Here is a 14122-nt window from a genome sequence, read left to right as displayed (position 1 = left end):
AACAGCAAGAACAGCCCGCAAAACTGTCCACTGGGATGGGAGGACACTCATTTCCCACCAGCACTGGTGCCCCTGGGGCATTTCACATTGCACACTTCAGGCTGCACCACGCTTACTTTGTTCTCAAGTAGCAGCGCCGGCTAAAAGCTGTTTGTCCTCTTCAACCTGCCCAGGCTAGCTTGCCGGCCTTTAAAAAAAGCCTCCAGTAAGACACTGATGTAAGGTGGTGGCTACTGGCACGGGCAGATCACTAGTTTTGACTTCAAACAGTGGTTCGACTTCAAACTTCACCCCCTGGGCACACAGGGGATATTCAAAGCAGGATGCTCTTTCAGCATAAGCTGCTTTCACCTCTTAAGATATGCCTTCAGCATGGTGCTCATGGAACATGGGCTGCTGCTCAGCTAAAGGCAGGGACAGAGCCGGGGATTTGTTCTGCCTGCCCCAAGCAGACAAAAAAGAAAACCCAATAAATCACAAAATGGTGTTAGCTGCACACACCAGCTAGCTCAGTGTATTCAGCTTCGAAACAGGCGCTAATAAACCCAAAAGCTTTGTAAAAGCTAGCAGGGCTGACCAGAACAAAGCCATGCCTCTCAGGAAGAGGCAGGGAGACCCCCCACCAGCCTGCCATGTGCCTGCTTGGTGCTGCAGAGGCTCTGTTTGCGCCGACGCTCCTCCCCTCAGCCACTTCTGCTCTGCAGACCTTCCCCACGTACGTGCAGATCGTGCAGATCCTCTTGCAGGCAGCCCTGACTCACCATCGTCTCGCTCCCATGCGGCATAAAGCAGTCAGGCCGGCGAAAACCATAATTTGTCCTGGCAAAGTCTCCTTTCCCTCAGCCCTGCCAGAAGCTGCTGATTCACCAGAGTCAGTACAACAAGGTCTGCCCACATAAAAAGCCCGACAAAGTCCCATTATTACAGGAAAACCCGCTGGTCAGCCCTGAAACATTGCGTTTTAGCCCTCTAACACTTGCTGCTGCATCCTCTGACACCTGCGGAGCAGCATCGGCTTCTCTAGATGCCAAAAAAAAAATAAGCCTTTGCTGGGAAACTGCCTCCACGCAAGCATGGGCAAGCAGGTCTGCACAGCTTCTGGGAACAAGAGGAATATGAAACGACGGGATCCCGAGATGGAAACTGCACCCAGAGCGTGACTTGAAAGTTTTTAAAAATAGGCAGGCATTCTCCCTATCTCTTGGAAATCCCCCACCTACTTAAGTCATTTGTAAATATAATTTTAAACCCCCTAAAGTCTTTATATAAAGAGAAAGTTAAGTTGCCAGTCAGAATCCCCTCCACAAGATTTTCCAGCAGTTCAGCGAGATCAGGAAAATTAATCAGAGGCACCGTGACCTCGTCCAGGGGCGAAGGCAGAAACACAGCAGCCAAAAAAGGATCCCAAATACCCACAGCACGATGCCCTGCTACCAACAAGCTTCACTTTTTAATACTTCCTCCTGCCTCCCACTGCCATGCATTTACAAAGCATCCACTGAATTCTACTGGAAGGACCAGTCTTATAACAGGAATGTCTGGCATTTCCCACTGCTCCAGGTCTGCCTTTTTTTAAAATCAAACAGAGGAGCAAAGACTTCAAGGATGCCCCAAGACACAGAGCACTCAGACTGGGCTGAGCAAGGAAGGGGGGTAAGCAATACCCTACAAAGCCTGAGTGTTTCCAGCACTGAACAAATCTGAATTCCTTCCTCAAGGAATAACGATTAAATCCCCAAGTTTATTACTTGGGCTGCCTGTGCTTCTAGGCAGAGCATCCCAAAGATGTCTGGTACCTCCTCAGCTCTTGAATATTCCAGAAAGAGCCATTTAAGGTCAGGATGACTGGTTTTGCAGTAGTGAGGTGACTAACCCCAGCCAGCTCATCCTGCGGTCGGGGTCAGGCTACATATGGTACCTCCGGTTCTGCCCTTGGGGAGGGAGAAAGGAGAGGCAGCAGCAACCCCCACCCCGGCAATCCCCACCCCAGGCCAAGCCTTTGCTGTCACAAAGGGAAGTGGAAGCTGCAGTGGCAAAGGCCTCGCAGGGGCTGTCCCCAGGCAGGACTGGCGTTAACCACCACCATGCCAGACAAAGACGTTTTACTGCCTGTAAAAGTTGCAGGTAGGGAGTGGGAAGGTTCGTGGTGGGTGAGGATTCGGGTTTTATTGGTCAGCCTCGCTTACACAACCTCACTGACGCTGCAGAACAAGGCTGCTCATGCCCAGTGGCCCCGGCCAGAGGCAGAAATGGTTTGAATTAGCACGCATATTTAAGAAAGGCAGGGTTATGAAACCAGGCAGGCCTTCAGATTCCCAAAAAAAGCCTAGAAAAACATGAGTTTTGTTCATTCCAGAAGCTAAAGGCACTCAACCAAAAAAAAAAAAAAAAAACCCCACAACCAAAAAACCCCAGCTCTGTAGCAAAGCAGGCTTTTAATGCAGCCTGTCAAGCCCTCTTCCAGAGAGGGAGGACAACACATTCCTCCCTGGGTGGCTGTTGCAGGAGGTGGCGTTGCGCCGTTACGCAAGTACAAGATGGCCACCCCAAAATGCCATCTCTTTTCTGCAATGCTGGATGGGACCCAGAAGCCACCACCTGCTCCCAGCTGGCGTATGCTCTCCCCAGCAGTGAGCTGCAGCTCCACGGGAGGAGAGACCCACAGCTCTGCAACGGAGATGGCTCTCCAGCTTTTTGGCAAACGAGCTACGGGGGGCTGGGAAGGTCAGGCCAGCCAGCAGGGCGCTGGGCAACATCAGTGCTTGCCCTGCCTGCAGATGGATTAGCCTTGCCTCAGCAGAGCCTGCCCTCCCTGGAGGGCAAAGGCATACAGGAGGCTTAACCAAGAAGTTAAGCAAGTCGAAGTGACAAGCACCAGATATTTGGGGACAAAAAAAGACTTATCTCGAGGGTATTTGTAGTGCAGGCACACCTATGGACTTAACCTTGCTCAGAGCTTTTCAGCCTGGCCCCACACCAGCAGAAACCACCTAGCTACCTCCAAGGAAACTATAAAAACCTTTTTTGCGTTATAAAAGAAAGGCCTGGGTTGGTTTTGGTTTTGGTTTTTACATTTCAATATAACTAGGTGGAAGCACACCTCTGCTGCATCCCCAGCTCCCGGATAGAGATCTGCTGCGCGCCCAGCTGCGGGCGGCAGCGGCAAGGTACTGCAGCCCCGCTCCCTACGTGCCGCCCATCACCGCCTGCTGCGGCGTCCGGCCCCATCTTCCCGGGGGAGGGCCGCTGGCCCGGCGGCAGATAAAGGCCCACACGTGGTCCCGCCAGCCCGGTGAACGACCTGTTCCTACCAAATTAAATTATCAGCTTGGCGGGTGGAAAGGGAATTAACGCTAGTGTTGGATCACTCCAGCCAACGCCAATAAATTGAGTTTTTCATAAAACGTACGGCTTTGGGGGGATAAAGAAGTAGGTAGCCAAGAAAAACGCAGGCTGCTTGAGCTGATGACCAGCGCCGCAGCCTCTGCGCGCTCCTTCTCTGGAGAAAGTGAAGTTTCTCAGCCAGGTTTTGCAGCCAAGAGTCCCCAAGCACGTGGCTCGGAGCGGAGCCGCCCGCCGCGGCACGAAGGGCCGTCGGTCACCTGGTGCCGGTTTGGAAACGAGCTGGCACCATCAGCATGACCCATTAGGCCATCAAACTTCAACTCTTCTAAATTAGCCTAAATTCTGCTTTGTGAATGGGATGTCGGGCATAAAATTATGTGCTTAGGACTGCTTTTTTTTTTTTTTTTAATTAGGCACTCCTGGTTGCACAACAAGGCCTCGAGTTTCCCTGGAGGCATCTGAGTAACCAAAAAACCTCTCTGTCATACAACCTTTTGGCCACGGCAAGTCACAGTTAGCTGCAGCCCTGCAACATAAGCGGGAGGTAAAGTTAACACATTAACATCACAAAAACCTCCACAGAACACTGATTTCTGTTAACCTAGGCCTCCCGATAACTAGTTGCCTCATCAGAACAAAGCAGGTTTTTAGAAATCGCCGTCTACTTCTGTTAATCTGAGGAGACAGTCGGGAGGGTGCCATTGTCCGCCGACAAAAGCACTATTCATGCCCAGCTAGCCCTGCAAAGAGGGTTTAAACACGTTTCAAAGGTTTTCACAGTTCAAGGGACTGTCCAAATCAACTGGACGCGTTTAGGCAGGCATAATTACGGGAGAAGATTAGTTCAGAAGGGGCCTTCTCTTCCGGGGGGAGGGGGGTGGGGGGGATAAAGAGGCTGCAGCATCACCGCCGAGTTCGCTGAGCCGTGCGCTGATGGAAGCTAATGCCCTTCACAGCATCGCCGCGGCTCCTACGTGAGTGCAGGCACGGGGAGGGGGGGACGGACGGACGGGGGCCGGGCCATCGCTTCGCTCCGTCTCCATCTGACTCAGCCTCCCAGCAGACTCCGGTGCAGCCCCAGCCATCAGGAAACCGAGCGAGGTGTTGCAACCCGAACCCCGCGCGCCGTTTCACCGCACCGCTGTGGGGCACACGCTTCCCCCCCCCCCCCCCCCCCCCCCCTACCCCCCCCCGGCCCCTCGCCCCAAGGACCGACACCCCCGCCCCGGTGCGCGGCTGCGGGCGGGATGCGCGGAGCGGGGCGGGACGGCGCCGCGCCACGTGCTCGCCGCCGCGAGCCCCCCGCACGCGCGCACCCCCACCTTCCCAGGGGGCACCGCGGCCGCACTCCCCCCGCGCCCCTCAGCCGCCGCCTGAGGGAGACCCTCGCCCGACGGCGGGAACGGGGATAACGATGGCGGCGGCCACGGCGGCGGGTACTACCGCTGCTCGCTCGCCGCCGCCCGATGGCCCTCAGGCCGCCGTTACCTGCCGCCGCCCAGCCTCGCCCCTCGCCCGTCCTCTCCGAGAGCCGCCGCTCCTCTGCGCGCCGCCCCACCGCCCCGCCAAGGTGATCCCGGCCGGCCGCAGCACCGCCTCCCTCCCCTTCCCCCCCCCCGCGCCGCGGATCCCTCCGCCGCCCGCCCCGCGAGGAGGGAGGAGGGAGGGGGGAAGGGGAGGAGTGGGTGGGAGGAGGCGCGCCGGCGGGACTCCTTTTGCCAGCGGACGCACAAGGCGCGGAAGGAGGCGCTGCGACAACGCACACTCACAGGCGGCCAATCCGGCGGCCGCGCGCGCGCCGCGCACGCAGTAGGAGAGTGGCCGCCGCCTTAAAGGGGCCGCGCCCTGCATCGCCGCCCTTAAAGGCGCCTCTCCTCGTCCCGCTGCTCTTAAAGGCGCTACGGCCCCCCGTCCCCCCCCCCACCCGTAACTCACACCACCCCCACCCTCTCCGGCGCTCTGGTGGGCCCCAAGGGCTGGGGTCGGAGTCCCTCTCTGCGGGGCGGGCAGCAGCGCTGGGCGTTTTGAGGTGCTGTTGGAGGGTCCTGAGCCATCCCCAGCCAGGGATGCTGGGAACCCTGGGCTGGGGACCCAACGTGGGTGCTCAGCAGTGGGACCATGGGGACACCGTGCTGGGGACACTGGGGACACCAGGCTGGAGATGTTGGGGATTCTGTGCTGGGAACCCTGTGACGGGACCGTGGGGACGCCATGCTGGCTGTGTGAGGACCCAACATGAGGTCCGTGGGGACCCTGGGCTGGGGACACTGGGGCCCCTATGCTGGAGACATTGGTGACTCTGTCCCAGGACCATGGGGAGCTTTTGCTGGGGACATTGGGGACCCACCATGGCTGCTCTGCACTGGGACCATGGTGGCACGGGACACGGCATTGACATGGGACCTGCCACACAGGCCCTGTGCGGGGCCACTGGAACACTGTGCCAGCCATGTAGGGACCCAAGGTGGCCACCCTGCTCTGGGACCACGGGGACCCTGCCCTGAGGATGCTGGGGACCCTGTGCTGGGCCATGGGGACACTGGGCCACCAATGTGGGGACCCAAAATGGTCACCCTGTGCTGGGACCATGGCAGACCTGTACTGGGGATGCCAGGGACCCTGTCCTGGGGACACTGGGGACCCTATTCTAGGCTGTGGGGATGCTGTGCCAGCCGTATGGGGACGCACAATGGCCACCCTGTGCCGGGGACATGCGGGACCCAGAGCTGGGGCCTTGGGGACTCTGTACTGGGGACACTGGTGACCCTGTACTGGGCCATGGGGACACCATGGGGGGGACACAACATGGCCACCCCATGAGAGACCATGTGCTGAGGACTGTGGGGACCCCGAAGTGGGACCACAGGACCACAGACCCCCTGTACTGGGGACACTGAGGACCCCCACCAGCCCCTTGGGCCCCCATCATGGCCGCCCCGATCCCGGGGGCCCCGGTGCCCTGCTGGGGGGTGTCGGGGGGTAGGGGTCCCCACGGGTGACGTCAGCGGCAGCGTTGCCGGGTGACGGCGGTGGCGCCCGGGCCCGCGGTGGGGCCTGACGTCAAGGCCCGATGGCCGCCCGCCCGCCCGGCAGCATGGAGGCGGTGGCAGGCCCGCCCGGGCGCCGCTGAGATGGTGAGGGGGGGTCCCGCCGGCGGAGGGGGACACGGGGGGGACGGGGACACTCCCCTCACGGCCCGGCGGAGGGAGCAGGCCCGGGGCCGGGGGGAGCCGGGGAGGGCGGCAGGATGGGGCCTGCTCGGGGCGGGGGGCGGGAGCCGGGCCTCGGCGTGTCCCCGTATGTCCCGGGAGGGGGCTGGTGGGGGAGGACACCCCCCTCGCGATCGGCCGGCCCCCCCCCCCCCCGGCGGCTCTGTGCGCAGCCCCCACCCGCTGCCCCCCCACCATCCTGCTCCCCCATCTTGCTGTCCCCCACCCTGCTGTCCCCATCCTGATCCCCCTTAATCTCCTTCCTCTCATCCCGCTCCCCCCGACCTGCTCCTCCGTCCCACTGCCCCCCGTCCTGCTGTCCCCCCAAATTGCCCCATCCTCTGCCCCCTAAATTCCTCGCATTTTGCTGCCCCCATCCTGCTGCCCCCCAAATTGCTCCCATCCCACTGCTCCCCAAATTGCTCCCATCCTGCTGCCCCATCCCACTGCCCCCCAAATTCCTCCCATCCTGCTGCCCCATCCTGCTGCCCCCCCAATTGCTCCCATCCCACTGCCCCCCAAATTGTTCCCATGCTGCTGCCCCCCAAATTGCTCCCACCCCGCTGCCCCCATCCTGCTGCCCCACAAATTACTCCTCCCATCCTACTGCCCACCATCCCACTCCCCCCAACACACTTCCCTCCATCCTGCTGCTCCCCGAATTGCTCCCCCCATCCCACTGCCCCCATCACACTCCCCCCAGCCTGCTGCCCCCCGTCCTAATGCCCCCATCCTGCTCCCTATCCCACTGCCCCCAAACCGGCCCCCCAAATAGTTCCCCACAACCTGCTCCCCAGAACCTTCTCCCATCTAATTCACTCTCTCTAATCTGCACCCCCAAACCTTCTTCCCCTATCCCTTCTCGCCCCAATCCACCCACTGACCCTCTTCCCCGTAACCTGCTCCCCTCAACCCTCTCTCCTCATCTCCTCTCCCCCATCCCTGCTGCCCCCCAACGTCTGCCCCACCTAATCCACTGCCCCCCAACCTTCTGCTCCCCAGGACCTCAAGGGCCAGTACTGGACGGATGATGACTCCGATGGGGACAATGAGTCCGAGGAGTTCCTCTATGGGGTCCAGGTAAGCACCGCAGGTGCTGGGTTCCATGAGTGCTGGGTCCCATGGGTGCCATGGGGGGGCTCAGGGGCCCCCAACCTGAGCCTGATCCTGAGTGCGGGTCTGCAGCGGGGGGGGCTCCGGGTCTGATGGTGCCATGGGGTGCTGTGCCACAGGGGACCTGTGCCGCCGACCTGTACCGTCACCCGCAGCTGGACGCCGACATCGAGGCCGTGAAGGAGATCTACAGCGAGAATGCCGTGGCCGTCAGGTGGGTGCGCCCACCGCCTGCCAGCCCCGCACCCGGCCGTGCCATCCCCGGGCACCCATCCGTGCCATCCCCGGGCACCCGCTGTGCCATCCCCGGGCACCCAGCTGTGCCATCCCCGGGCACCCGGCCGTGCCATCCCCAGGGCACCCGCTGTGCCATCCCCGGGCACCCAGCTGTGCCATCCCCGGGCACCCGGCCGTGCCATCCCCGGGCACCCAGCTGTGCCATCCCCGGGCACCCAGCTGTGCCATTCCCGGGCACCCGGCCGTGCCATCCCCAGGCACCCAGCTGTGCCATCCCTGGGCACCCGCTGTGCCATCCCCAGGGCACCCGCTGTGCCATCCCCAGGTGTGCGGCTGTGGCATCCCCAGGCACTCATCTGTGCCATCGTCAGGCACCGAGCTGTGCCATGCCCAGGGTGCTCAGCTGTGCCATCCCTGGGGCACCCAGACGTGGCATTCCTGGAGCACCCAGCTGTGGCACCCCTGGGCACCTGGCAGTGCCATCTTCAGGCACCCAGCTGAGCCGTTCCTGGGACGCCCAGCTGTACCATATCCAGGGCACCCAGCCATGCCATCTCCAGGGCACCCGCTTTCGGCATCCCCAGGGCGCCTGACCATGGCATCCCCAGGCACTTGGCCATGCCATCTTGGGGCACCTGGCTGCTCCATCGCAGGGCACCCAGCTGTGGCATTACCGGGGCACCCGGCTGTGGCATCCCTGGGGCACCCAGCTGTGCTATCCTCAGAGCACCCAGCTGTGCCATCCCCAGGCACCCATCCACAATCCAGGCACTGTCCCTGTGCCATCCTGGTCTCGGGGTGCATGCTCCTGATATGCGGGGAGCCACACGTGACCGGCACCACCCCATGGTGGGCGCTGGACAGCGGTTCCGGCCCTGTGCCAGCCTCACCCTGTCCTCCTGCCACGGCGCCGCATGTCCTCACAGGGAGTACGGAACCATCGACGACGTGGACATTGACCTCCATGTGAACATCAGCTTCCTCGATGTGAGTCCACGGGATGCCCCCGGCAGCGTTGGCACAGGGAGGGTGGGGACATGCACCTGAGGGGGTCCCCAAATTTCCCTGCTGGCTGGGGGTCCCTGCAGCTCTGCCAAATGGCAGCTTTCCCTTGGCAGGAGGAGGTGGCAACAGCATGGAAGGTGCTGCGGACGGAGCCCATCGTCCTCCGCCTGCGCTTCTCCCTGTCCCAGTACCTCGATGGCCCTGGTGAGTGGGGAGGGCAGGACATGGTGTCCCTATGTGCCCTCAGGGTGGTCAAAGTGGTGGCACCGATGGCTTGTCCTCCTCTCTCTCCCTACAGAACCGTCCATTGAGGTTTTCCAGCCGTCCAACAAAGAGGGCTTCGGGCTGGGTCTGCAGCTGAAGAAGTAAGAGCCAAAACGCGGTGGGCACCCAAGCGTGGTGGGTGGGGTGGTCCACGGGGTCACCATTTTGCCCCAAAACCAGCCAGGTGCCACATGTCCCCATGCCACCACCTTTTATCTGCCACACAGCCCTGTGATGGGCTCACCACCAGCTTTGTGTGGGGAAGAGGAGGAGCTGGGTGGCGTGGACCACCCAAGCACCAGGCTCAGTGGGCACTGAAGCACCCATGGGTGCTGGCACCCTGCTCGGGCACCCATGTCACCTCTCTGCCAGGATCCTGGGCATGTTCACATCCCAGCAATGGAAACATCTCAGCAACGATTTCCTGAAGACCCAGCAGGAGAAGCGGCACAGTTGGTTCAAGACAAGTGGCACCATCAAGAAGTTTCGTGCTGGCCTCAGCATCTTCTCCCCCATCCCCAAGTAAGACCCCAATGGTGTCCCTAAGGGACCAATGCTGTGTCCCCTCATCCTGGGTGGCTGGGGACCTGTCACTGTCCCTCAGTTTCCACACTTGCCTCTTGGATGCTGCTGGTCCCTACCAGAGCCCAAGGAGGTGGCTGTTGCTCCCAAAAAATAACCGAAAGGTGAATTCGGCACCGGGTGACAGAGGAGTAGGGGACGGTGACAGACCGGGGAGCTCAGGGGGATTCTGTGCCCGCAGGTCTCCCAGCTTCCCCGTCATCCAAGATTCAGTGCTGAAGGGCAAACTGGGCATCCCTGAGGCTCGTGTGAACCGCCTGATGAACCGCTCCGTCTCCTGTACGGTGAAGAACCCCAAGGTGGAGGTTTTCGGCTACCCGCCCCCCAGCACCCAGGCAGGTGTCGCCCCCTTCAACATCCTGGTGGGTGCCTCCCCGCCTTGGGGTTTGCTTTCCTCTCCTTTCCCTTCCCAGATTCCCGGGGGCTGTTCTGGGGTTGGATCTCTTGTCGTGGGATGGTGGGACCCCCTTGGGATGGGGGGAGCCCCTGCGGGGTTTCTCCCCTGTGTCTTGTCCCCAGCACCCCTGGGTGCTCGTGGGTGAGCTGGGACACCAGCTGTGGGGTCCTGCGGCGTTTCCCCCCCGCTTGGGTGCAACATCCCCGCTGCGGCTGCGTTCCCAGGAGGGTGTTGGCAGGTCGGGGGTCCCACTGTGCTGCTGGTGCCACGCGGAGGTGGGGGTGCGTGGGGGAAAGGGGATAACGCAGCTGGCTCCTCTGGCTCCGTCGCAGGTCGGCGGCCACTGCAAGAACGTCCCAACGCTGGAGTACGGCTTCCTCGTCCAGGTGCGTGTCCTGCATCCCGCTCAGCCCCGTCCCGCTGCCTGGAGCATCCTCCCTGCTGCCCCGTGTCCTGCTGAGCTCCATCCTGCTTCCCTCAGCATCCTCTCCACTGCCCCACATCCTGCTTATCCTCATCCCACTGCCTGGAGCATCCACCCCGCTGCCCCACGTCCCTCTCAGCCCCATCCTGCTGCCCGGAGCATCCTCCCGAGCACCGTGGCCACTGCAGGGGCTGACTCCCACCATCCTCCCCCTCAGATCATGAAGTACGCGGAGCAGCGGATCCCGACACTCAACGAGTACTGCGTGGTGTGCGACGAGCAGCACGTCTTCCAGAACGGCTCCATGCTCAAGGTGCGGTGACGGGGACTGGGCAGGCGTGGGCTGTCACCCCGTGTCACCATCCCCAAGCCTCCTCACGGCTCTTGTCCCTTCCACAGCCGGCAGTGTGCACCCGGGAGCTCTGTGTCTTCTCCTTCTACACCCTGGGCGTCATGTCCGGTGCGGCAGAGGAGGTGGCCACGGGCGCTGAGGTAGGGGTGTGCATGGTGGGTGTCCACGCCATTACTTCGGGGTGCTGTCCCTTCACTCCATGCTCTGTCCCCAAGGTGGTGGACCTGCTGGTGGCCATGTGCCGTGCTGCCCTGGAGTCTCCTCGCAAAAGTATCATCTTCGAGCCTTATCCTTCCGTGGTGGACCCCAATGACCCCAAAACACTTGCCTTCAACCCCAAGGTAAGCACTGGGGGGTCAATGCTCCCCCATGTTGGGGGCGATGGGGCCAGGGCGAGCCCTGAGGACCCCTCTGATGGCCACCTCTCTCTTGCCTCACGTGTAGAAGAAGAACTACGAGCGGCTGCAGAAGGCCCTGGACAGCGTGATGTCCATCCGCGAGATGACCCAGGTACACCCGCATGGCCCTGCACCACGCGTGGCCCTGTGCGAGAGCCCCACCATGGCAGGGTCCTTCGCTGGGGGTGGCATTTTGGTGCCGATCTCTACCCACCCACAGTTGAGTGGGTGCTGGGGGACCCACCTGCACCCCCTCTTGCCTCTGCCAGGGGTCTTACCTGGAGATCAAGAAGCAGATGGACAAGCTGGACCCCCTGGCCCATCCCCTCCTGCAATGGTAAGGCCGAGGGTGCTGTGGCCCCATACTGCTGCCCCATGTCCCTCCCTGCTGCCCCACGTCCCCCAGGACAGGATGGGATGGGGGCCAGCCAGGCATCCCCAGCACAACCCCCTCAGCCCCTTTCTCCTGGGGGGACACGACCATCCACCAGCCTTGGGGCGGTTTCTGGCGTAGCTGCTGGCTCGGCCCCACTCCCAGGGGAGCGTGGGACCACCCTGTCTGACCTTCCTCCTCCCCTCTTCCTCCTCCTCTTCTCAAGGATAATCTCCAGCAACAGATCCCACATCGTCAAGCTGCCTCTCAGCAGGGTAAGGGGCCTGGCTGGGCTGCAGGTGGGGTGTGGGTGCAGCACGGAGGATGTAGGGTACGGGAGGTGCGTGGTGGGATATGGAATGTGGGATGGGGGTGTGGGAGGTGGGATATGGGAGGTGGGATGTAGGGTGTGGGATGTGGGCTGTGGGATGTGGGACATAGGATATGGAAGTTGGGATGCAGGAGATGAGATGTGGGGCGTAGGGTATGGGATGTGGGATGTGGGATGTAGGATATGGGTTGTGGGATATAGGGTATGGGATGTAGGACATAGGGTATGGGGTGGGGGCTGTGGGATGGAGGATGTGGGATGTAAGGGTCTGGGATGTAGGAGGCAGCCTTTGGGGTGGGGGCTGCAGCCTGTGAGAGGTGGAAGGCAGGATACAGGATACAGGATGGAGGATATTTCACATGGGCTGTGGGCTGGAGGACAAAGGATGGGGGATGCCACGGGCCCTCCTGGCAAGCTGGGGACAGTCAGAGCAGGGCTGGGACAGGCACGGAGCTGGCTGCCGTGCATGATCTCTGTCTGTCTGTCCTCTCTCCTCGCCGGCGCCACCTTTGCTCTTCCCTTTCCCCTGGTAGCAGCTGAAGTTCATGCACACCTCCCACCAGTTTCTCCTGCTCAGCAGCCCCCCGGCCAAGGAAGCCCGGTTCCGCACTGCTAAGAAACTCTACGGCAGCACCTTTGCTTTCCAGTGAGTTACCAGGGGGGCGGCGGGAGCCCCCCAGGTGGGGCAGGCTGACGTGGGGCTGACGTGGGGTTGGCTTTTTCCAGCGGCTCTCACATTGAGAACTGGCACTCCATCCTCCGCAACGGGCTGGTCAACGCTTCCTACACCAAACTGCAGGTAACGCTCCTCCGCGCCCAACACCCCTCCCCAGGGCAGGCAGGCAGGCAGGGAGGGATGCAGGCAGCTGCCTGCAGAGGCCGGGCTGCCTCCGCCACCGTGCCCGAGCCGTCGGGGTGACCCCGTGTTGCTCACCCTGGTGTTTTCCTGCAAGCTGCATGGAGCAGCCTATGGCAAGGGCATCTATCTGAGCCCCATCTCCAGTATTTCCTTTGGATACTCAGGTAAGAGGCTGCCTGCGCTGCCCAGTCCTGCCTGCGCTCCCATCCCCACTCCCTGCATGGGCCCGGGGATGTTTGGCATCATGCCGGCCGGAGAAGCCGCGCGGGAGCAGGTGGTGTCCCGCATCCTTCCCACCTGCACCGGCCTCTTCCCAGTCAGGCTGGGGCTTTCCGATGCACCGGGGAATTAAAACCCCAACATTTTCTAGGCTCCAAAAGCTGCTGCGCCCACTTTTCGGGGGTTCCCAAGGTTCGGCCGCCGGGTGGGAGCACACAGTGTGGCTGTCCCTGTCTGTGGCATGTGTCCCCGTGTCACCCCAGGCATGCTCCCTGCCCGGGAGTGATGGCCACTGCCTCGCCTCTCCGCAGGGATGGGGAAAGGGCAGCACCGGATGCCTTCGAAGGATGAGCTGGTGCAGAGGTACAACCGGATGAACACCATTCCCCAGGTGACGGGCCGGGGGACACCCTGGGAGGATGGGGATGAAGACATGGCACCCACGGGTGCTGGGGACAGGGTGTGCTGAGCCCGGCTGGGGTGGGTAATGCCGGCTGCTCTCCCCACAGACCCGCTCCATCCAGTCCCGCTTCCTCCAGAGCCGCAACCTGAACTGCATCGCGCTTTGCGAAGGTGCGGGGACGTGTGGGTGGGAGGCACAGCGGGGGCGGGGGGGGACAGGCAGCACCCACATCCCTGGCTCACCGGGTGGGTGGAGGAGGGAGGGAGGGTCCCCACCACAGGCTGCGCCCAGCAGGGACCTCCGTCCCCGTCCCCCATCCGACAGCCCCTTCCCCCAGCAGTCATCACCTCCAAGGACCTGCAGAAACACGGCAACATCTGGGTCTGCCCCGTCTCGGACCACGTCTGCACCCGCTTCTTCTTTGTGTGAGTCCCGGGCTGCACCCACCTCACCGGCACCCATGGGACACCCACGGGCCACCCCCTCACCCCAGCTTCTCCCCTTCCAGGTATGAAGATGGCCAAGTGGGAGATGCCAATATCAATACTCAGGACCCCAAAATCCAGAAGGAGATCATGCGTGTGATCGGGACTCAGGTGTACACAAACTGA

The 14122-nt window shown here is 61.9% G+C and overlaps 2 protein-coding genes across 2 annotated transcripts in view; one reads left to right on the top strand and one right to left on the bottom strand.

Annotated features, from left to right (window-relative positions):
* PKM (pyruvate kinase M1/2) overlaps positions 1-4873 on the bottom strand; it is a 20278-nt gene extending 15405 nt beyond the window's left edge. Inside the window, exon 1 of the mRNA XM_086471633.1 lies at positions 4834-4873. The gene's annotated coding sequence lies outside the window, so the exon portion shown is untranslated. The remainder of the gene's footprint in view (positions 1-4833) is intronic.
* Positions 4760-14122, top strand: PARP6 (poly(ADP-ribose) polymerase family member 6). Its single transcript, XM_086471333.1, has 23 exons — positions 4760-4915; positions 6357-6479; positions 7557-7634; positions 7787-7881; positions 8831-8891; positions 9023-9113; positions 9208-9274; positions 9546-9695; positions 9937-10117; positions 10485-10538; positions 10794-10889; positions 10976-11068; positions 11144-11269; positions 11373-11438; positions 11596-11663; positions 11926-11974; positions 12564-12676; positions 12757-12829; positions 12984-13053; positions 13420-13499; positions 13618-13681; positions 13852-13936; positions 14020-14122. The coding sequence occupies exons 1-23, from the start codon at positions 4760-4762 to the stop codon at positions 14120-14122; spliced, it is 2142 nt and encodes a 713-aa protein (XP_086327459.1).

Source organism: Leptosomus discolor, chromosome 11, assembly GCF_034619465.1.
Source record: "Leptosomus discolor isolate bLepDis1 chromosome 11, bLepDis1.hap2, whole genome shotgun sequence".
NCBI classification, from domain to species: domain Eukaryota; kingdom Metazoa; phylum Chordata; class Aves; order Leptosomiformes; family Leptosomidae; genus Leptosomus; species Leptosomus discolor.
Note: the sequence above shows the minus strand (reverse complement) of the source record. Positions and strands in the feature narration are given on the sequence as shown.

What these genes read in the sequence shown, in the direction of transcription:
- PARP6 (XM_086471333.1), top strand. Translation starts at nt 4,760, where the DNA reads ATGGCGGCGGCCACGGCGGCGGGTACTACCGCTGCTCGCTCGCCGCCG. An exon ending in AGTTCCTCTATGGGGTCCAG is followed by an intron (nt 7,635 to 7,786) that starts GTAAGCACCGCA and finishes GCTGTGCCACAG; the next exon opens with GGGACCTGTGCCGCCGACCT. An exon ending in CCAGTACCTCGATGGCCCTG is followed by an intron (nt 9,114 to 9,207) that starts GTGAGTGGGGAG and finishes CTCTCCCTACAG; the next exon opens with AACCGTCCATTGAGGTTTTC.